General features: G+C 56.9%; 2 protein-coding genes across 4 annotated transcripts; both read right to left on the bottom strand.

Moving 5' to 3' along the window:
• Positions 1 to 189: 189 nt before the first annotated feature.
• MYO1A (myosin IA) lies at positions 190 to 12,919 on the bottom strand. 2 transcript variants are annotated; one of them, XM_066567593.1, is made up of 28 exons: positions 12,797 to 12,919; positions 11,853 to 11,968; positions 11,574 to 11,668; positions 11,374 to 11,478; positions 11,231 to 11,277; positions 10,764 to 10,827; positions 10,334 to 10,432; positions 10,145 to 10,248; positions 9,118 to 9,265; positions 8,923 to 9,041; positions 7,936 to 8,022; positions 7,787 to 7,852; positions 7,581 to 7,685; positions 7,269 to 7,331; positions 6,774 to 6,974; positions 5,845 to 6,071; positions 4,876 to 5,076; positions 3,435 to 3,528; positions 3,186 to 3,335; positions 3,021 to 3,089; positions 2,680 to 2,766; positions 2,374 to 2,448; positions 2,136 to 2,270; positions 1,935 to 2,041; positions 1,734 to 1,866; positions 1,015 to 1,167; positions 817 to 944; positions 190 to 448 (listed from the first exon to the last, which is right to left on the bottom strand). In XM_066567593.1, exons 1-28 carry the CDS (start codon positions 12,917 to 12,919, stop codon positions 325 to 327), a joined length of 3,225 nt encoding a protein of 1,074 aa, XP_066423690.1. In that variant the 3' UTR covers positions 190 to 324. The 2 variants fall into 2 exon arrangements, with proteins under 2 accessions (XP_066423690.1, XP_066423692.1); XM_066567595.1 differs by lacking the exon at positions 2,680 to 2,766.
• A 1,579-nt stretch (positions 12,920 to 14,498) lies between these two features.
• NEMP1 (nuclear envelope integral membrane protein 1) lies at positions 14,499 to 22,049 on the bottom strand. Of its 2 annotated transcripts, none has more exons than XM_066567687.1 (10): positions 21,926 to 22,049; positions 21,372 to 21,493; positions 20,475 to 20,685; positions 19,355 to 19,427; positions 19,160 to 19,253; positions 18,921 to 19,035; positions 18,544 to 18,769; positions 17,313 to 17,486; positions 16,416 to 16,636; positions 14,499 to 15,209 (listed from the first exon to the last, which is right to left on the bottom strand). In XM_066567687.1, exons 1-9 carry the CDS (start codon positions 22,011 to 22,013, stop codon positions 16,417 to 16,419), a joined length of 1,323 nt encoding a protein of 440 aa, XP_066423784.1. In that variant the 5' UTR covers positions 22,014 to 22,049; the 3' UTR covers positions 14,499 to 15,209; position 16,416. The 2 variants fall into 2 exon arrangements, with proteins under 2 accessions (XP_066423784.1, XP_066423783.1); XM_066567686.1 differs by having other exon boundaries at positions 16,470 to 16,636; positions 21,926 to 22,032.
• Between the last annotated feature and the right edge of the window lie 334 nt (positions 22,050 to 22,383).

Consider the following 22,383-nt stretch of genomic DNA (forward strand, 5'->3'; position numbering starts at 1 on the left):
GGAAAAGTGGCCACAATTTGGAGCCTCTCCAATCACCACAAGCTGAGTGCTGGCTGCAATCAGGCATCAGGAAAAGTCAGGAAAGCAGGAGGCGAGGATGAGGGGCTACATCACCAGGCTGTGCCCCCCCAGCTTGGGCACTGCCCCCTGAGGTCCCACCCCACCTGTAAGGAGGTGACACCGCCCTGGTACCGACACGTCAGCATCCCTTTAATGGGCTTGGAGCGATGCCTGGGTGCTGCCAGCATACCCCCACGGGGTGGGGGATGACATAAAGGGGGTGTCAGGGTTCCAGGGTGAGGGTGGGTCCTGGTGAGGGTCCCCTCAGTACACCAGGACCTCCATCTTGTTGCTGCCCTTTTTCTTGCAGACAGGGCCGTTGGTGCTGGCCTTGGGGGACTCCACCACGGTGATGGACACGTCGCCCTTTGGGAAGCGGGTGGAGAACCTGGAGGGGGAGGATGGAGGAGAGGAATCAGGATGGAGAGGTGGGAGGGGGACACGCCCACACCCGTCCCCTCATTGCCCAATGAGCTGCCTTGGTTACACCCACTCCTCAACAGCTTCCTGCTGCAGCCAATCAGATCACTCACATGACGCCCCACCCTTGGAGGCTCCACCCCCACCTCAGCCCCACCCTGAGCACCGCCCTGTCCCACCCACAATAACCCCACACCCACATCAGCCCCACCCACAGAGGCCACGCCCTCTGCGCTCCCAGCCCTGTCCTGCCCCACCCATTGAGGTCTTCCCTTCAGACTCCGCCCACCGTGACCACACCCACTATAACCACGCCCACCAAAGCCCCGCCCACACCTGTCAGTGATGTGCAGGGGCAGCGCCTGCCCCGTGGTGGCCTCGAAGGTCTGGTACAGGCGGGTCACCAGCTCGATGAGGTGGTCACTGACCAGCAGGAAGTCACCCTTGGCCCCCACCGTGGAGACCTGTGGGGCAAACAGGGGGTCAGCCCTGCTGGGGACCCCCTGAGCCCCCAGGGCCCCCCTCCCCAGGTACCTCCTTGAGGTGCAGGGCCAGGAAGCCGTCAGAGAAGCGGGTGACTGAGACGCCACGGATGTCACTGAGGCTGAGCACGGTCTTGGGCTGGGCGGCCTTGGGGTCAGCCAGGACCAGGTGCTCGGTGGTGAGGAGCAGCAGGCGTGGGACTGTCTGTGGGTGGGGGTCAGCGTGGGCATGTGGGTCAGTGTGGGCACATGGTCAGTGTGGGCAGGTGGTCAGCATGAGCAAGGGGTCAGCGTGGGCATGGGGTCAGTGTGGGCACATGGTCAGAGTGGGCAGGTGGTCACCAAGAGCAGGGGGTCAGTGTGGGCAGGTGGTCACCAAGAGCAGGGGGTCAGCGTGGGCAGGTGATCACCAAGAGCAGGGGGTCAGTGTGGGCAGGTGGTCACCAAGAGCAGGGGGTCAGCGTGGGCATGGGGTCAGTGTGGGCACATGGTCAGAGTGGGCAGGGGGTCATTGTGGGCAGGGGGTCAGCGTGGGCAGGTGGTCACCAAGAGCAGGGGGTCAGCGTGGGCAGGGGGTCAGCGTGGGCAGGGGGAGAGCATGGGCAGATGGTCAGGGTGGGCAGGGGGTCACCAAGAGCAGGGGGTCAGCGTGGGCACGTGGTCATTGTGGGCAGGGGCTCAGGGTGGGCAGGTGGTCACCATGAGCACGGGGTCACGGTGTCCCCGTGTGCCCTCCCACAGCCCAGAGCACGGCCCCAAAGCAGATCTCACCTTCCCACTGGCCCTGTTCACCTTCCTCACGCTGTCAGCCATCACCAGCTTGTCCTTGGCCACCGCGTGCAGCTTCTGGTACTTGGGGTTCTGCTTCAGCCCCAGGTACTCCCCACGGAAAGGCTGCTGCAGGCTGGGGACGAGGCCATCAGCCACTGCTGCCCTGAGCTCCCCTGCACCCCCAGCCCCCTGCCCTGGCACCTTTTGGGGTACAGGGTCTTCTTGTCCTTGAAGAGCTCGCTGGCGCAGAGCCTGGCCTGCAGCTGCGCCCGCCGCGACGCCGGCAGCTGGTCCCGGTACTTCTTGCACTGCCGAGGGAGGGGACGATTTGGTGCCACCAAAAACCTCTCTCAGGTGAGCTGGCACACCGAAATCCCACCTGGAATTCTCCCCTGTTCCCACCTTCCAGTGGTAGAAGATGTTCTTCAGCTCCTGGTTGGTGGCATCCAGGAACCTGTAGGGCGCCGGGGGCCAGGTCCGGTCGGTCACTGACAGCGGGGGGAGGTTCTTGGCCAGCCCCACCAGGTACCTCTGCACCTGGGGGTGACAACGTGGCAAGGGGTCAGGGGAGGGCAGGGGCACCCAGCAGGGCAGGGGGCTGGCATGGCAGCGTGGTCCCCTCTCCCCCAGCCCCACTCACCAGTCGCCGGTAGATGAAGTTGGCCAGGCAGGTGCTGGCGCTGGAACGGAAATATTTCCTGTAGGTCCTGCGTGCCTGTGGGGACAGTGCCAGCGGTGAGGACACCAAGACATCACCACCAGCCCCACAAAGGGTCCCCCATGTATCCCCTGTCCCCCACATCCCCCACATCCCCCAACCCTCTTTGGCCCCAGTGGAGAGAACAGAGGTTCCAGCCCGACAGGGTGGGCAGGAGTGGGGTGGGCAGACAGACAGACGGCACGGACAGCAGGACAGAGGCGGCCTGAGGGCGCGTGGCCCCGTTACCTGATACCCTCTCCAATGAGCAGCGATGGTGGTGGCGGCCGCGTGGCGTCGGCACTGGGACTTCAGCTCCCGGAGGAGCCGGCGAGACTGCAGGGGTGGAGAGCCCAGGGAGCCCGAGGGGGAGACACCAACACAGACATGGAGAGAGAGGGAGAGGCAGGAGAGAGGCAGGAGAGAAGGAGGAAAGACGGGGAGAGGAGATGAGGGTGAATCTGGTCCCACCGTGGGATGCACGGAGCTCCTGGTGCCACCGTGGGGCACACAGAGCCCCTGTCCCCACCCACCCTGCTCCCCCACGCCAGGCCAGCCCCATGGTGGCTCTGGAGCTGCCCAGCCCTCACCTTCCAGCCCCGTGCATACGCCTGGAGGATCAGTGCCGACCGCTTCATCTGCTTGTACCGGTTCTTTTGCTGCGGGGGAACAAGGGAGTGAGTGGGGTGGGCTTGGAGAGCCAGGGGGAGAGGGATGGGCAGGGGAAGCATGGCCAGGGCCTGCCCTCTCCTCACCCTGTGGCCACGGAACCAGGCAGAGATGAGGATCTGGCTCTTGCGCATCAGCTGGTACTGGGTCCGGCACCGCCAGCCCCGAAACATCTTCTGGATGAGGGTGGCGAGCTGGGCCACGCGCTCCTGGCGCCGCCGCTCCAGGTCGAAGAGCTGGGCACAACCACGGCAAGCACGGGCTCACTGAGCAGTCCCAGGAACTCACAGGACAAACTGAGATCCCTTCTGGAACTGCCCCGTTCCCAAACTCACGGTGCGCGGCGAGCGGATGAAGATCTTGGTGTGGCCAAACGCCAGCTCCTCGGCGGGGAGCTCCAGACCTGCCAGCAGCACCTCGGTCCCCTCCCTGCATCGGGGCAGAGTTGGTGTAGAGGGATCCAGGGTATGAAGGTGGTCTAGAATGTAATCTTATCCCCCCCAAAGAGTTGCAGCTGAACCAATTACTAAAAATTAGGAGCAGGTCTGATGTTAACAGGCCACACCAATAAGAAGCCAATAAGAACAGTGGTATAAAAGAGTGGATTGGTGGGGTCTGGAGTCGGATGGCTGCTGCAAGGACTGGGAGCAGTCAGTGCTTAGAGGAGCTGCCTACGAGAAACATTGAGGAGGTATGAAACTCTGGTGATATGGAATCCTTGCACTATAATGATAATAGAAGTCTGATATATAAGACGACAATTCGGGGTTGGTGTTTTGCGGAGATAATCAAAACTCCACAACTTTTGTGGAAGTTGTAAAGCCGGTATGTTTATTACAGCGCTGGATGCGTGTGGGAATAGTTCTTTTAAAATGACATATGTACTTCTGGGAACTTCAGGTCCCTTTTTATCCCCCTCTCAAATATATATGCATAGAATTTCACAATAGGTTCATGCATATTCATGTTTACGAATTTCGTATGACACTTGCTGCTAGTTTTTCTTTATCAGAAAGAATTCTTAGGTCAGGTTTGTCATAGACATCTTTTATGAAAAATCCTTTCCTTAGGATTTTTCCTCCTGAGAAGCTGAGAGGCCTCAGGAACAAAATGTAAACATTGATTATCTGCTGCTGTGGAATGCAAGAGGTGAATCTTTGATTGGCCCATGTTGGTTGTTTGTAATTAATGGCCAATCACAGCCCAGCTGGCTCGGACAGAGAGCCGAGCCACAAACCTTTGTTATCATTCTTTCTTATTCTATTCTTAGCCAGCCTTCTGATGAAACCTTTCTTCTTTTCTTTTAGTATAGTTTTAATGTAATATATATGATAAAATAATAAATCAAGCCTTCTGAAACATGGAGTCAGATCCTCGTCTCTTCCCTCATCCTAAGACCCCTGTGAACACTGTCAAGCTTGATACATATTCATTTTTATGAATTTTGTGTGACATTTGCTGCTAGATTCTTCTTTATCAGAAAGAATTCCTAGGTCGGGTTGACCTGCTCTCACAGCAGTCTCTCTGTCTTTCTCTATCACTCTCTGTCTCCCTCCCCTTACCTCTGTCCTTCCCTGAAGCAGTTTCTCTGAGCCCAGGCTTTTGCAGTCAGGCTAAACAGCCATGTTTTCTAACCACAGACTCAACTCAAAAACGTACATTTCACCTAAATCAAAACGGATTTCTACCCTGGAAAACTTCCACTCTGCCTCACTGGTCAGAGCCCTCCCTTGGCAGCCCCCTGACCTTCACAGGGGTGTGTGCCAGTCCCATTACCTGTCCCCACGGTCCCAACGGGGCCACGTTTGGGCGTTGAGCATCTTGTAGCGCTGCAGGAAGGGCCCGTAGAGCTGGCGGAAGGCGTAGCCCGCCCGCCGCACCCGCACGTTCTCCAGCAGCCCCAGGTAGCGCACCTGGGCCAGCACCAGCTCCGGCGTGAACACCATGGCTGACTTGGTGTCGTTGGGTTTGATGCACCTGCAGAGCACAGTTGGTGGTTTGGGGGGGGATTTGGGGTGCTCAGAGACACCCCCGGGGGTCTCTCTGTCACATTTTCTGAAAATTCCCTTCGCCGGGGTTTCTTCTCCTGGGAAGCTGAGAAGCTTCGGAGGAAAAATGAAAACGATAATTATCTGATTTGCTTCTCCTGTGTTTTGCCGCTCTGGAATGCGGTTTGGGGATTCTTTACCAACTGGTCATTTTTGATTGGTTTCATGTGAATTTTTTTTATTTAGTGACCAATCACAGCCAGCTGTGTTGGGACTCTGGAAGGAGTCATGGGTTTTTCATTAGTATCTTGTTAAGCCTTCTGTCTGTATCCTTTCTCTATTCTTACAACTCAGTATTCTCAGTATTCTCCAATGTCTGTGTTATATTCTCTCATTTTCTTTTAAAAATTACTCAAATATGAAGATTCAAAGTCAATGCAACCCTGACACAGACAGAGATACATTGATCAGCAGACAGCACATCAACCAGTGAGGACCCACCCCAAAATCTTAACAAAAATCTCATAAATATCCTTGCCTTCACAAATAGGGTCCAGGAAATTGTTGTACTGGTTGTCTTTGACTGTAGTGGATCAAGGCGGTTAAATACTACTACTAATATAATATAGTTTTAGTATAGCATTCTTTTATATAATATAGATCATAAAATAATAAATTAGCCTTCTAAGAACATGGAATCAAATTCAACCATTCCCCCTCTTCTGGAGAGCTCTGAAAATACCACAGGGGCCGGTACCTGATGTAGTTGGGGTTTTTGGAGTAGAGGTTCCTCATCAGCATCGCCACGGACGACTTGAACTGGAAGCCTGCAGTGGGGGGCAGCTTGAGGGAGACCTTTTGGGGGTCTCCCTCGGGGAAGAGCGAGCGCAGCAGAGCGTGCTGGGCTGCCCACATGGCCTGCGAGAGGTCACGGAAGAGGAGGTCGTTGTTCTTCTCGATGAAGCCCGTCACGTTGTAGGTCACCTGGGGAGGGCGGTGGGGTCAGCGCCTGGGCAGGGAGTGGGGCAGACCCAGTCTGCTCCCAGTCTAGCACAGCCCCACATCTCCTGTGCGAAGGTGGAAGGGGAGCTGAGGCACTGGGAAGGGAACTGGGGTTCCAAAAAAAGGATCAGGGTGCTGGGAAGAGGATTGGAGCACTGAGAATAGGATCAGGGTGCTGGGAAGAGGACTGGGGCATTGTGAAGATGACCAGGGTCTTGGAAAGAGAACCAGGGTGCTGTGAAAAGGACTGGGGTGCTGGGAAGAGGATCAGGGCTCTGGGATGAGGATCAGGGCTCCGGGAAGAGGATTGGGGTGCTGGGAAGAGGACTGTGGCACAGGGAAGAGGATCAGGGCTCTGGGATGAGGAGTATGGTGCTGGGAAGAAGATTGGGGTGCTGGAGAGAGGATCGGGGCTCTGGGATGAGCAATGTGGCACTGGCAAGAGGATCAGGGTTCTGGGAAGAGGAGCCTGGCACAGGGAAGAGGATCAGGGCTCTGGGATGAGCAATGTGGCACAGGGAAGAGGATCAGGGCTCTGGGAAGAGGATCAGGGTTCTGGGAAGAGGAGTCTGGCACAGGGAAGAGGATCAGGGCTCTGGGATGAGCAATGTGGCACAGGGAAGAGGATCAGGGCTCTGGGATGAGCAATGTGGCACAGGGAAGAGGATCAGGGCACTGCCAGACCTTGCCAGCGTAGTGGTGGATGCGGAAGCAGCGCGGTGGCAGGCTGGCGTCGGTGACACGCCGGGCGTTCTGCGTCTCCTTGCTCTCGTAGTGCTTGTGTGTGGCCAGGAGCTGGTTGAGTTTGGTGAGGAACGTGTCCTCGTTGACCACGCCGGGCCTCAGGCACTCCTCATCCAGCATGGCCAGGATCCCTGTGGTGCTCTGTGCGATGGATGGTGTCACCATGAGGGATGGGGTCACCCCAAACCAGCCCCAGTGGATCCCACCCCAAGTTGGGTGGGCAACTCATGTTCTCAATCAAGGTGTCACCCCAAACCAACCCAGTGAAATCCCAGTTTGGGCTGTGGGGGGGACCAGGAACCCCGAGATCCCAGCACTGGGTGGGCAACTCACGATCTCAATCAAGGTGTCACCCCAAACCAACCCAGTGGATCCCAGTTTGGGCTGTGGTGGGAGCTGGAACCCCAAAATCCCAGCACTGGGTGGGCAACTCACGTTCTCAATTAAGTTACAGATGATGCTGTTGTCAAAAAACTCCACTGGGGTCCACTGGATGCCCTGAGAGGAGATGTGGGTCAGACACAGCAATAACCAGACCCTACCCCACGGACACCACAGCTGCTGTGGGGCAGGAACCGGATGTCCGGCCACGGGATTGAGGATCCTAAATCCCTTCCTGCCATTGAATGTGCTCTCAGCAGGGAGCAGGGTGAGGGAGGAACGTGCAGCAGAGCCGTCTCCAGCACTTCCCCGTCCCAGAGGGGCTGAAACTCATCGGGGCTGTGCTCTGGGAAGGGCTGGAGGTACCTCTCGGACGTATTCCTCCTGCTCCTCCTTCAGCGTCATCAGGATGAAGATCTGCTGCAGCTTCTCGTTGCAGTAGTTGATGATGAACTGCTCAAACCCGTTGTCCTGAGAGAGAAGGATCCTTTATGGCAGCTGCTTCCTGAGCTTCCAGCCCTGCCCTGTGTCTCAAATGCTGTTCCCAACCCCCTGGCGGATCCTTCACTCACCTGGAAGATCTCAAAGCCATAAATGTCCAGGACACCCATCACCTTCCTCTGCCTGTCCGACTTCACCTGGGGGCATGATGAGGTGTTGAGCCCTGTGTGGGGTGGGGGTCCAGGCTCCTTCTGGGGCTCCAGGATCTCCTGGAGCTCACCTGGATGCTGGCATTGATCCTCTGCACCAGCCAGTCGAAGAGGCGGCTGTAGATGTTCTTGGCCAGCGCGTCCCGGCCGTAGTAACCCTGGGGAGAGGGGACAGGGGCTGGTGAGAGGGGAGAGCTCATTGTGGGCTGCCAGGCACCAGCCCGTTCTAAATGAATCATCCAATTTAATAATTAAGGACATTTATGAAATCATCAAGGTATAAATTTGGAAAAAGCCACAAGCAATCTCGACTCTGAGCCAGGCGATCAGGGTCGGGGAGACTCAGGATTTGGTTTCTACTGCACCAAAGTCCCTGTGGGTCTCCAAATGTCATTTCTAAGGGGTTTTATACAGTTTTTTGGGCTCTGGAAGGGGCTCTTCTTTAGCATATTTTAGCATATTATCATAGTTTTTCTTTCTTGCTGCCACGCTTCCCAGAACTGGTGGATAATTGGTGGAATCCTGCCAGGTGAAAACCTTCTGGGATAAACTTCTGATGATGCCTATTAAATGAGTTTGAGTAGAATGATAGTGAATTAAACACAGGGTGAAAATGTAGAATTTTGGGGATTTAGAATGGGGGTTCAAGAGGCAAGATGGAGAAATCTGGGCATGTCCAGCCTTTCTCCTCCTTCTTGTTGGCCTCCATCTCCTGCTGTGATGGTGGCATTTTTGGATTGGTTTATAGTGGAAGCTCACTGTCTAACATAGGTGATAGGTGTTGGGAAGTTATTGTAAATATTGTACACGTAGTTTTTAGTATAAAAAGGTGGGCAGAGTGCCTCTGACTGTCTTGCTAAGCAGACCTCAGCTGGACAGGAGAAAAAAATTTTATAAATAAGATACAATAAACAACCTTGAGACCGAGAACTGAAGAGCTCTGACTCCTTCGAGCACCGGGCTGGGAAAAGAGACTTCCTACCGTATCTTGGGGTCACTCTGAGCAGCTAAAGTCCTGAGATACCCCAAGCCCCATGGCTGGGGGTGGTGCTGCTCACCTGGGGGACAGTGAGGGTGGTGAGCACCGTCTCATCCCGTGCCTTCACCGTGCGGGAGCACAACGCCCTCTCCAGCGTGCCGGGGTCCAGCCCGATCAGCTCGCAGATCTCGCGCAGCTCTGAGTGAGGAGAGGCAGTTCCAGAGCCAAGGAGGGGCTGAGGGGGTCTCCCCCACCCCAATATTCCCATCCCTACCCTGGGGCTTGCTGATGCTGCAGGCCTCCATCCCGCTGGCCTGGAAGCTGCTGCTCAGCTGGACGTTGCCCAGTTTGAGCACCACGGCCGTCACCTGCAGCAGCTCTGTCACCTCGGCAGGCGAGAAGCCGATGACCCTCATGGCATCCTGGGGATGGACAGATGGACACAACAGCTCAGAGGATGGGGTGGTGTCCTAGGGTGATGTTAGGATGTTTGTATCCCCAGTCCTGTGTTCTGTTTATGCTGGGTTTTATGTTCTGTGCCTTCAAGACTGGCTCGGAAGGGTGAATGTTTGGTTTTGGTTTTGTTATCAGCCTGCTCCCCCACAACTGGTGGGACACACAGAAGGGTGTCCTAGGGTGATGTTGTGATGCTTGTATCCCCATTCCTGTGTTCTGTTTATGCTGGATTTTATGTTCTGTGCCTTCAAGACTGGCTCTGAAGTTTTGGTTTGGTTTTGTTATCAGCTGCTCCCCCATGGCTGGTGGGACACACAGATGGGGCAGTGCTGCTTTTGCTTTTTGCTTTGCTTTTCACTTTGATCTTGCTCCTGCTTTGCTCCTGCTTTTTGCTCCTGCTCATTAGTTAGTTTAGCTAAGCAGTCCAAATTTTCCCTGGGCTGTTTCTCCTTTCTCTTTTTTGGACCAACTTGAACCTGCTCCGGACTGGGACCTGGGAAACACTGAGAGTTTGCACCTTGTGGCTGCAGCAGCTGCCCCAGCACAGGAGGGACTGAGAACAGAGTGACCACCCCCAAGAGAGACTTTCTGAATTTGTCATCTTTGTCAGAGCGGTGTCATCTGGTATTGTTCATTTTGTGTGCTGGGGTTGCTGTGCCTGTTAAATAAACAGGTTCTTTCCACTTTTCTCTAAGGAATCCTTCCCCAGCTGGTTGGGCAGAGGGGCCATGTGGGTTTGCTTTCTGGAGGGGCCCCCTTTTGGAGGTTTTCTCCCAAATTTGCCCTAAACCAGGACAGGTGGGCTCCAGAATTTTTTCTGGGGGGTCTTGTCTTCCCGTGGGTACCTGCATAGCGTGGAAGTTGGCTGCATCATCCATGCCAGGCAGGCTGGAGCCCTCCTGCTTCAGGTATCCATAGTGCCCGCAGTCCTGGCGCAGCTTCAGCTGCTCTGGTGGAGGGGAGAGGAGGTGGAAGTTCAGCCCTGATCCTCCCCAGCTCCTGCTCCACCTCCAAATCCCGCACACTGGACCTACGGAGCAGCTGTGGTGAAGCCCCAGCCAGGAGCTGGTAGAAGATGTGGAAGTTCCTCTCGCCCCTCACGTGCCGGACAACGCGGGATTTCTCCAGCAGGTCTGCAGGGAGGGGTCATGTTGGGTTAAATCACGTTGTGGCTTGGATAATGAATAGAATAAACCTTTGAATAATTTAATAACGTATTCCGCAAGTTCTCTGAATTTTGCAAAACTTCACGAAGCCTTTTTTGCAAGGCTGCCTTTTGAAATTTGGTTTTAGTTCTATTTCTCTCTCAGCAACATCTGTCTTATCCTATGGTATATCCAAATCAGTATTTTTTACCTCAAGGTTTGTACACAGATGACAGAACCTTCTGTCAGGTTTGAAGAATTTTCCCCAAATCAATTTCCCACAGGGGTGAGTGCAGTGGGATGCCTGGTGGGTACTCACAGTTGCTGATCACCCCTCCCAGGGGCTCGCCCTTGAAGTCGAACTCAATGTCCATGTACTTGCCCTGGGAGAGGGGGTTGGGTCAGGGAAGGGGGTCCTGGTGGGACTGGCAGCTCCACTCCCCCCATCCCCACATCCCCATATCCCCCCATATCCACATCCCCATCCCCACATTCCTCACATCCCCCCATCCCCATATCCCAACATTCCCACGTCCCCCCATCCCCATATCCCCACATTCCCATGTCCCCCCATCCCCATATCCACATCCCCATCCCCACATTCCCCACATTCCCCACATCCCCCCATCCCCATCTCCACATTCCCCACACCCCCACAACCCCCATCCCCATATCCCCACATTCCCCATATCCCCCCATCTCCATCCCCACCCCCTCTGTTCTCCCAGCCCCATCAGGACCCACACGGCCCCCGCAGGGTCCAGCCCCCCTCCCCAGCTCACTCACGAATCGGGAGGAGTTGTCATTCCGGACAGTTTTGGCGTTCCCAAAGGCTGCAGGAGAGCAGGGGGGGGTTAAGGTGCAGTCCAGGGGGGACAGCCCCGAGCCCTGGGATGCCCGAGGAGGAGCTCGGGATGTGCTGCACTCACCCTCCAGCACAGGGTTGGACTGCAGGAGCTGCTCCTTCACCTTGTCCACCTCCTCCCCTTTGCTGCTCACGGCTGCCACGTAGGACATCACCAGCTTGCTGGCCTCTGCCAGAGAGGGGTGGGGGATTATCGGGGTGGGGTCGTGGGCGCTGCTGTGTCCCTCGCAGTGCCCCTCGCCCCCCCTGCAGCCCCGGCTGTACCTGTCTTGCCGGCGCCGCTCTCGCCGGTGATGAGGATGCACTGATCCCTGTCCCGGTCCCGCAGCGAGCGATAGGCATCGTCAGCGATGGCATAGCTGGGGGGCAAGAGGGGTTGGAAGGGGTTGGAACCATCTGGGGGCTTCAGGAAACGTCCAGACCCTCCCCCGGTTGTGGCTGTGGTGTTGCCCCAGGTGGATTCTTTTGGGATTGCCCGGCAGTGATGCCCTTGGCACAATCCAGGGGGCTGAGGGCACCAGCAGCCCGCCCGTGCTCGCTCACATGTGGGGTTTGACGGCAAAGAAGCTGCAGTTGCGATATTCCTCCACCTTCTCCGGGGTGTAGATGGGCAGGGATTGATATGGGTTCACTGAGATCACCACATTCCCAATGTAGGTCTGTGGGACAGCAGGGATGAGGGGCTGGGACGTCCTGGTGCTCCCCATCCCCATCTCAGATCCTTGTCTTCATCCCAGACCCCAGATCCTGCTCCCCATCCCAGAACGTGCAGCCCTTCCACTCCCCACCCCAGACTCCATATCCCCTTCCCATCCCATACCTCATATCCCATTCCCCATAATCCATTCCCCATCCCAGACCCTGCAGCCCTCCCAATCCCCATCCCATACCCCATATCCCATTCCCCATATCCCAATCCCCATCCCATACCCCATATCCCATTCCCCATACCCCAATCCCCATCCCATATCCCATACCCTATATCCCGTTCCCCACCCATATCCCATTCCCCATATCCCATTCCCCCTCCCAGACCCTGCAGCCCTGCCAACCTCCATTCCATATCCCATATCCTATATCCCATTCCCATTCCTCATCCCATACTCCATATCCCAATCCCCATCCCATACCCCATATCCCATTCCCCATACCCTATTTCCCATCCCATATCCCATTCCCCACCCAAATCCCATATCCCAATCTGCATCCCATATCTCATACCCCATATCGCATTCCCTACCCATATCTCATACCCCATATCCCATTCCCCACCCATATCCCATTCACCCTCCCAGACCCTGCAGCCCTGCCAACCTCCATCCCATATCCCATATCCCATTCCTCATCCCATACTCCATATCCCAATCCCCATATCCCATACCCCGTACCCCATATCCCATACCACACACCCCATATACCCCACTCCCACACAGCAGCTCCCATCCCCGTCCCTCCCCACCCCAGACCCCCCCGGTCCCGCTGCCCACGTAGATGTCGCGCCGCCGGAATCGCTCCCGCAGCGTCTGGACCAGCGACTCCTCGGTCAGCGGGTCCAGCAGCACCAGATCCGCCACAGCCTCGGCGTCCAGCAGCGAGGAGGAGCCTTCCATGGCCGGGCAGCTCCAGGGCAGCTGGGACACAGCACGGGGGATGGAGGATCTGCACCCACAGACACGCAGCCCCTTCCCCAAAACACCCCGCAAGCTCCTCAGCGGTCTGTGGGATCTTGGTTTCTCCCCCCCAGCCCTGGGGATGGGGGACAAGGCAGCCACACACCCACAAAAGGCACGGGGGGCACCTTGTGGGGGTGTCCTGGCGCCCAGGAGCCCGCGGTGGGGCTGGGGGCAGCCGGATGCTGGGGGGAAGAGGAGACCCGGGCAGGAAATGCGGCCACCTGGGTCCTATTCTTGGGGCAGGGATGAATTCAGCCTCCACTTCCTCCCTCCTTCCTGGCAGGAGGAAGCCGGGGTGGGGAGAGGAGCCCAAGCCCACCAAGAGGTCACCCCCAGGAGCTGCTTCCCCCCGGTGTCCTCCATCTCTCACCTGTCTGTGACAGCACAGTCACGTTCCTGGGGTGACCTTCACCCCCAGTTTACAGCTGGGGCGCTGGGCTGTAAACCCAGCCCCGCTTATCGGTGCCCCGGGGAAAGTTCACGGGTGAGGGATGGAGGACACCGGGGGGAAGCAGCTCCTGGGGGTGACCTCTTGGTGGGCTTGGGCTCCTCTCCCCACCCCGGCTTCCTCCTGCCAGGAAGGAGGGAGGAAGTGGAGGCTGAATTCATCCCTGCCCCAAGAATAGGACCCAAATGCCCCGGGGAAAGTTCACAAATGAGGAGAAGGTGGGGAAAGATGGGGCAAAAAAAAGGGCGATGGAGGTGGTCCCAGCACCCTCTAGAGATGGCAAAACCCTCCAGGGGCCTGAGCCCCCCGTGCTGCAGGGTGGGACCCCAAGGTCAGCAGGGTGGGATGGGAACCACAGAGCCCCCCCAAGCTCCAGGGCAGCGCTGGGCTCACCCCGGGTGTCCCAATGCCACCAGGTCCCCACATCCCATGGGATGGCGGTTGTGGGGTCAGGGTACCCCGATCCAGCTGAGGATTGGGGGGCTCGGGGGCTTCAGGTGCTGCCTGAGTCCCCAACTCACCTCCGGGTCACAGAGCAGGAGCTGCTGGAGTGGCTTCAGCTGGAGCTGCCCCGGAACCGGCGGGGCTCAGCCCAGCCCAGCGCCCGCTGCTGGCCCCGTCCGGCCCACGGAGGGGAGGGGGAGACCGCAGGGCCCTCCCCCAGAGCTCTCAGCTGGGGAAACTGAGGCACGAAGGAGCAACAAGCGGGGATCAGCCTCAGGAGTGGCCCCGGCTGCAGCTCCTGCCCGCGGTGCCGGCTCGACCTTCCCCACCCGGCAGCTCAGAGCAGGAACAAGCAGGGAAAGTCCTGGAGCCGAGCAAACAAAGGGAGCTTCCTCTCCTGGGCTGCGGGAAACAGGGGCAAGGTACAGGGCTGGAGAAGCAGGAGCAGCTGGGGCTGGAGAATCGGGAATGTTCAGGGCTGCTCCAAGGACACCTGGCCCCAAGGAGGACACCTGGTCCCCACCCCAGGCAATGTGTCACCCAGGGGTTGTTGTGTCCCCACAAACCATGGCCAGCAGAATGACCTCCCACAGGTCACAGCAGGATGAACAAATGAGGCTCAGGACCTAAAAAATACATCTTTATTAAAAATATAATCAGTCATCCACCACGCTGAAGCGGGGGGGGGGGATGAAGTAACTGAACCTGCTCACAGCTGAACAGGGAGGAAAGCACAGCAAGGGCTGGGGAAGCACACCTGGGACAGGGACAGACCTGGGACTGGGACAAACTGATGGCAGAAGCTCCAGGTGAGGTAGGGGCTGGAGCTGAGACACTGTGAGCAGGTGAGGGCAGCATTATTGCTTAGGAAGTTGCATAGACTGGGGTGTCCCCTCCAGCTTTGGGATTTGGTAGAGTTCCCCACTGGAACATCAGTGGGGTCACCCTCAGTCCCTGCCCACACCTACTGGGAGAGAAGTAACAGGAGAAGGGCAGTGAGGCAGGGAGGAAGCACATCCACACTCATCCTCAGCTCTGGCATGGGGAGAGGGGGCTGAGAACAGCTTCTACCCCAACACCACATCCAGGGGCAGCCAGCAGACCCTGAGGCTCCACAGCTCCACAGAGGAGTTTTTGGTATCCACACGGGATTGAAGCCAAGGCAGAGGTGTGGCCCGACCAGCTGGAGCCCTCTGACACCTCTGAACCAGGAGGAGGAGGAGGAGGAGGAGGAGGAGCAGGTGACTCCTCACCACGGCTCCAGGCAGGTGCTGAGCACGCAGGTACCAACAGGACAGGTCCAAAGTTCCTCTCGTGTGTGTCACCCTCAGGAACCTGCAGAGGAGATGGAGGGGAAGGTCCATCCCCACCCCAGAGAGGGGGAAAGGGGCTCCTGTCTGCAGCTGTGGCATGGGGGCATGGAGCCAGAGAAACACCCAGGTTTGGGAGGGGTCCCTGCCCTGGGGGTGCCACCCTGGGGGCTCACAAACGTCCACTGCAAATGCTGGGCTGGGTCCAGGCTGCATCTTGGTCACTTCCCAGCCTGGGGGGGTTTCCTGTGTGTCCCACCCCCCTCCCAACACCCAGAGCTGTGCTGAGAGCGGTGGTCACACCTCAGGCAGGAGATGCAGGGAGGTCAGAACCCTTTGCTCCCTGTCAGAGGGGGTCTAGATCCCCACAAGGACCAGCCCCACAGGGTCCATCCCCACAGGGTCCATCCCCACGGGGTCAAACCCCACAAGGACCATCCCCACAAGGCCAACCCCATAAGGACCAACCCCACAGGGTCCATCTTCACAAGGACCATCCCCACAGGGACCATCCCCATGAGGACCAACTCCACGAGGATCATCCCCACAGGGTCCATCCCCACGAGGACCAACCCCACAGGGTCCATCTTCACAAGGACCGTCCCCATGAGGACCAGCCCCACAGGAACCATCCCCATGGAGTCCATCCCCACAGGATCCAACCCCATGAGGACCATCCCCACAGGGTGAAACCCCACAGGGACCAATTCCACAAGGACCATCCCAACAGGCTCAAATCCCATAGGGTCCAAACCCACAAGGACCAATCCCACAGGGTCCATCCCCACAGGGACCAACCCCATAAGGACCATACCCACGGGGTCCATCCCCACAAAGACCATCCCCACAAGGGTCCATCCCCATGGGGACCAACCCCACAAGGTCCATCCCCACAAGGACCATCCCCACAGGGACCATCCCCATAGGGACCAACCCCACAGGGACCAACCCCACAAGGTCCATCCCCACAGGGACCATCCCCACAGGGACCATCCCCACAGGGACCAACCCCACAGGGACCATCCCCACAGGGACCAACCCCACAGGGACCATCCCCACAAGGACCATCCCCACAGGGACCAACCCCACCAGGACCAACCCCACAAGGACCATCCCCACCAGGACCAACCCCACAAGGACCAACCCCACCAGGACCAACCCCACAAGGACCATCCCCACCATGCCTGGAGCAGCCCAAATTCTGCTCCTTGGCCAGGTCAGTGCAGCTGACCTCACTGGACATCCACATGGTTGTGGAACAGGGAATGACTCTTGTGATTCCCACCAGAGGAGTCACCGATGTTTTCCTCCTCTTCATCATCATCATCATCATCATCATCCTCCTCGAAGAGCTCCTCATCAATGGAGAGACTTTCCAGGCCGAACTCCCTCTCATGGGCTGACACCTCATTGGGGGTGACGTGGCAAGCACCACCCACAAAATCAGCAAACCTGGGAGAAGCCATGGAGCAGCACACATTGGGCAGGTGTGTCCAGTGCCCCTGGAGAGGCCCTGACACACACAGGTGAAGCATTTTGCAGCTGGGACCTGGTGTTATCCATCCTTTCCCCCTTTCCACCCTGGTGTTATCCATCCTTTCCCCTTTTCCTGGTGTTATCCATCCTTTCCCCCTTTTCCTGGTGTTATCCATCCTTTCCCCATTTCCTGGTGTTATCCATCCTTTCCCCCTTTCCATCCCTTGGTGCTATCCATCCTTTCCCCCTTTCCATCCCTTGGTGCTATCCATCCTTTCCCCCTTTCCATCCCTTGGTGTTATCCATCCTTTCTCCTTTCCACCCCTGGTGTTATCCATTCTTTCCCCCCTTTCCAGCTGTTATCCATCCTTTCTCCCCCTTTCCATCCCTTGGTGTTATCTATCCTTTCCCCCTTTCCACCCTGGTGTTATCCATCCTTTCCCCTTTCCTGGTGTTATCCATCCTTTCCCCTTTTCCTGCTGTTATCCATCCTTTCCCCTTTTCCTGCTGTTATCCATCCTTTCCCCCTTTCCACCCCTGGTGTTATCCATCCTTTCCCCCCTCACACCACAGTTCTGTGTCTCTAAGGACAGAGGTGACAGCCCAGAGGGACACAGGGTGGCCACCCCAAGCTCACTGTCAGGGATGTCACCTTTTAGGAGACTGGATGCGGGACACCGTGGTCCAGGCAGAGAATTCGGGGCTCTGGCAGAAGCTCCTCAGCTCTGCCAGGGCCTTTTGGGTCTCCACCTCGCCCTGGAGCTGAAATTCCTCCTCTGTCAGCAGCCGAGGAGGGGTCGGGCCCAGCTTGGAACTCTGCACCCTCCTGCCAGGGGGGAAACACCAGTTAATGACTGCCTGGATGGGCTGGGAGCAGCTCCTGGGGCAGGAAATCTCAGGTCAAAACCTCTGGGGCAGGAACTCTCAGGACAGAAACCCTGGGACAGAACCCCAGGACAGAACCTCTGGGGCAGGAACTCTCAGGACAGAAACCCTGGGACAGAACCCCAGGACAGAACCGCTGGGGCAGGAACTCTCAGGACAGAACCCTTGGGGCAGGAATTCTCAGGACAGAAGCCTGGGGCAGGAACTCTCAGGACAGAACCCCTGGGACAGAACCCCAGGACAGAACCTCTGGGGCAGGAACTCTCAGGACAGAACCCCTGGGGCAGGAATTCTCAGGACAGAAGCCTGGGGCAGGAACTCTCAGGACAGAACCCCTGGGACAGGAACTCTCAGGACAGAAACCCTGGGACAGAACCCCAGGACAGAACCCCTGGGACAGGAACTCTCAGGACAGAACCCCTGGGGCAGGACCACCCTCGCAGGGCAGGATTCCTGGAGCAGGAACTCTAAGGCAAGGCCAGCAGCTGAGGCAGGATCACCTCCCACAGCAAGAACCCCTGGGTTGGACCAGCTCCTGGTACACAAATCCCTGGGGCAGAACCGCCTCCCATGACAGAACCAGCTCCTGGGGCAGGAATTCCTGGGACAGAGCCAGCTCCCAGGACAGAACCAGCTCCTGGGGCAGAAACCCTGGGATAAAACCAGCTCCTGAAGCTGGACCAGCTCCTGGTACACAAATCCCTGGGGCAGAACCACCTCCCAGGACAGAACCAGCTCCTGGGGCAGGAATCCTGGGGCAGAACCAGCTCCTGAAGCTGGACCAGTTTCTGGAACATGAAGAACATGAATCCCTGGGGCATCCCAAGCTCCCAGCTCCTGGTTCACAAATCTCTGGGGCAGAACCAGCTTCTAAGACAGGAATCCCTGGGGCAGAACCAGCTCCTGGGGCAGGAACCCTGAGGCAGAACCAACTCCTGAGGCTGGACCAGTTTCTGGAACATGAATCCCTGGGGCATCCCAAGCTCCCAGCTCCTCACCTGTAGGCAGCAAAGGCCCACTGCAAGGGGTAATCCAGGTTCTTGGTGCAGACAGCCACCAGCACGAGGCCCAGGGCGATGGGGTGGATCTGGATGCCCGAGTAGATGAGCAGCAGCCCCAGGAGCTGCAGGGCCCAGGACAGGAGGTTGATGCTGCGCTCGTTCTCCAAGGGGCCGTACCTGTAGCACACGGCGAAGCTCAGGAGGCCCACAGTGAGCAGGTAACCTGTGGGGGAGCACAGGGATGGGGCAGAAATTGGGGGCTCTGTGAGGATGAGGAGGAACCTGACACCAGCAGCAGGGAGAGGGAGCCTCAGCTTTGCTCCATAGTTCCACTAGGAGATGTTCACCCGGTGAATCTCAGAGCTCCCACCTACCTAACAGGTACTGCCAGTAGGACTTGCAGATCTCCTGCAGGTTCTTGAAGATCAGCTGAAGCAGGTAGAGGGAAAAGGACCAACCTCCAACCAGCAGGAAGTACACAGGGCTTTTCTGGGGGGAGCACAGGCAGGCTGTGGACACCTCCCCCAGGTGCTGAGTAACAAACCCAGTCCATCCCAGTACAGGTATGGAAAGGGTTACAAGGTCTCTGACCCCCTCAAGATGTGACACCTACCTTGGGCATGACTTTGGACATCATGTAGACAAGGATAAGCAGAGAGGCCAACAAGCCAACACTGATCCCAGCTGAGTAGTAAAAGATTTGGCTCCTGCAATGATCACACAGGGAATCAATCACAGCAGGTGTTTTATGGATATCTGTGCACAAACACCCCCAAGCAGGAGCCACCAGGGAAAGGAGGGGGCTCACCTGCTCAGTGTGTCCCCACAAAAAAACAACAGCAGGCCCAGGAAGAAAACAAGGAACAGTTTAGGATCAAAACCTGGCAAAAAAAAATAAAAATTAATCCCAATGGAGATGGGCACGGTGGGAAGCTCCCACCTACCACAGGCTGACAGGAGACAGGGATGGGACCTCCAAGTGCCCCAAATTCCTTCTGCACACCAAAATCCCTTCCTGAGGAAGGAACTGGTCTGTGGATCATGAGCTGCCCTGTCCTGCTGTCCCCTGGGCATCCCCAGACCCCTTTCCCCCAGTGGGGAGATGTGAAATACAAAGCTGTGGTTTGGGTCAGGTACATACAGGCAATGTGTGTATTTGTGATTGTGGTATGTGTAGAGACTGACAATGGGACAGTTGTGAATTCTAATAATAAAGTAAATTCTAATAATAAAGTACAGCATGGAAGAAGCCCTTTGAACCTATCTTTGTTTGCAATTAACCTTGGTTGATTTAGGAGCATTTGAATTAAAGGATGTTGCTCTTTGCTTGTAGTTAAGCCTTAAAGAGCTCTGCAATAATAACCTTTTGAAGTACAATTTTAGAATATTGCTTGTATCCTTGAAACTATAGCTTTGGAATATATATAAAGGAAACATGCTTATCTCACACCTTAACAAAACAGTGGAAAGCAGCTTGAGAAAGGAAGATGAACATCAAGTCAAGGATTTATGGTTTTGACCAAGGGAAGCTGGACATCACTGTTATGAGATTTATAGTCCTTGTAATTAAAAGGTGGACCCACATCTGGGGAGCTGGACTTCACCAGATAGGATTCATCTTTCTTCTTTTGGAAACTGGACCACTACCATCTGGGATCCTCCTTTTTGGGATACATCCTGAGAAAAACTAAATCACAATAGTGTCTAGAATTGTGAAGTAAAAATTGGGAACAGAAACTGCTGAGAAAGCTGATGAGTACCCCTATAAATACCTGTAAGCCTCAACTATGGGTGTGCAGTTGGAGGGAAAACTTCCCCCACTTTACCCAGTGCTGTATTGCTCACACTTTACCATGTTAATTAACAAATTGATTGCTGCTTGAATATTGGCCTAATCAAGCTTCTCATTTCTAACAGAGGGGACGTACGTCGCAGGAGGACGACGGAGTAGGTGGTGTCAGGCTCCAGCAGCTCGACCTTGAGGCAGGTTTTGTTGCTGTAGAGATCCACATCGATGCTGGTGTTGTTGAGTTTGCCCCTCAGGAAGGACAAGACCACGTTCCACAGGCTGAACTTCTCCAGCTCCTCCTCGCTGTCCACCTGGGTGACGCGGACCATGCGGCGGCTGGTGACGCGGATCTGGGGGGAGAAAGAGGGGAATGGGGGGGTTCAGCCTGGAGAAATGAGGCTGGGTTCCTGTCCCAGGAGCTGCTTCTGGCCCAGCAGCGTGGTCTGCCCCAGGGATTCATGTTCCTGAAGCTGGTCCAGCCTCAGGAGCTGGTTCTGCCCCAGGGTTCCTGCCCCAGGAGCTGGTTTTGCCCCAAGGATTCCTATCTTAGAAGTTGGTTCTGCCCCAGAGATTTATGTTCAGAGGTGAACTTATCACTCTCTACAGCTCCCTGAAAAGTGGCTGAGCTCAGGTGGGGTTGGGCTCTTTCTCCAAGAACTGGCAGAACCAGAGCACACAGCCTCAAGCTGTGCAAAAGGAAATTCAGGTTGGAAATTAGGAAAAAGTTTTTCACTGAAAGGGTGATAAATTCTGGATTGTTCTGCCTGGGGAGGTGGTGGAGTCACCACCCCTGGGTGTGTTTAACAAAACCTGGGTGTGGCAGTGGGTGCCAGGTGAGGTGTCGGGGCTGGGTTGGACTCGGTGATCTTAAAGTTCTCTTCCAACCCAGAACTCTCTGGATGGATGGATGGATGGATGGATGGATGGATGGATGGATGGATGGATGGATGGATGGATGGATGGATGGATGGATGGATGGATGGATGGGCTGGAGCAGGGAGGAGCTGCTGCCTCCTCCTCCTCCTGCTGCTGTCACCTGTGTCCTGGTCCAGACGTCGTTCCATCGCGGGGCGCGCGTGTTGGTGTAGCAGAAGCGCTGGGATTCCCGGTACCAGGCGTTGTGTCCCTCCTGGAGTTGGATAACGGCATCCTTGGTGCCTGGGAAGACACAGGGAGGGGTTCACTGCTTCACCCACCCAATCCTTCCCCTCCCCGGGGATGCTCCACTTTGCCACATCCCCCACGGTTTTCACGCTGTTTTCCTTGGAATTCGCTCTCTAGTTCTTTTCTAGGATAACCTCTCCGGGCTCGACTCCGAGCTCCAAAATCCGACCTCAGCGACACAAACCCGACGGTGCCTCCGGCCCCTGAGGTGAAGCAGATCCCGAACGGCACTGAAGGCCGGATCGTACCCGGGGATCGGCACAGCGGGAAGGGAAATCCCGGTCCCACCGGGCCGCACCGATCCCCTCAGCGTGGAGGCGCTCAGCGGGCACCGGGCCGCTCCTGTTGTCCCGCCATGCTGCCCCGGGAGCCTCCGCCGCCCCGCTCCTCCTGGTCTCCGCCCTTGGACCCCGCTGCCCCGCTCACCTACAGCTACCAGGGCCAGGAAGGGCAGGAACAGCAGCAGCAGCACGGGCAGTACCGGGAGCCGCCGCCGTCCCGGAGCCGGTTTCATCCCTCCCGCCGCGGCTGCGCCGGCCGCTTCCGCTTCCGCCGCCAGCCCGGCAGCCGAGGAGCGGCCACAGCCAATAGGAAAGGTGCTCGCCGGGTTTTTTTTCATCGATTGACAGCTGAGTTGACCTATCAAAATTCAGCTCTGATCTCACGCCCGCCCCTCTGCTCCTGCCGCGTTGATTGACAGTAGTTTTAGCCTATCAACAGTGTGCGTACAGGAAGCAGCAATGTCCCCGCCCTCGGTTGCCACGGTGACCAACATGCCCGCCATTCACTTAACAGCCACGCCCCTCCCGGGTAACGGCTCTGATGGACACGCCCCTCAACCAATCAGAACTCAGGCATCACAGGCCACGCCCCATCTTATTTTA

This window comes from Molothrus aeneus, chromosome 30, assembly GCF_037042795.1.
Source record: "Molothrus aeneus isolate 106 chromosome 30, BPBGC_Maene_1.0, whole genome shotgun sequence".
Lineage (NCBI taxonomy): Eukaryota > Metazoa > Chordata > Aves > Passeriformes > Icteridae > Molothrus > Molothrus aeneus.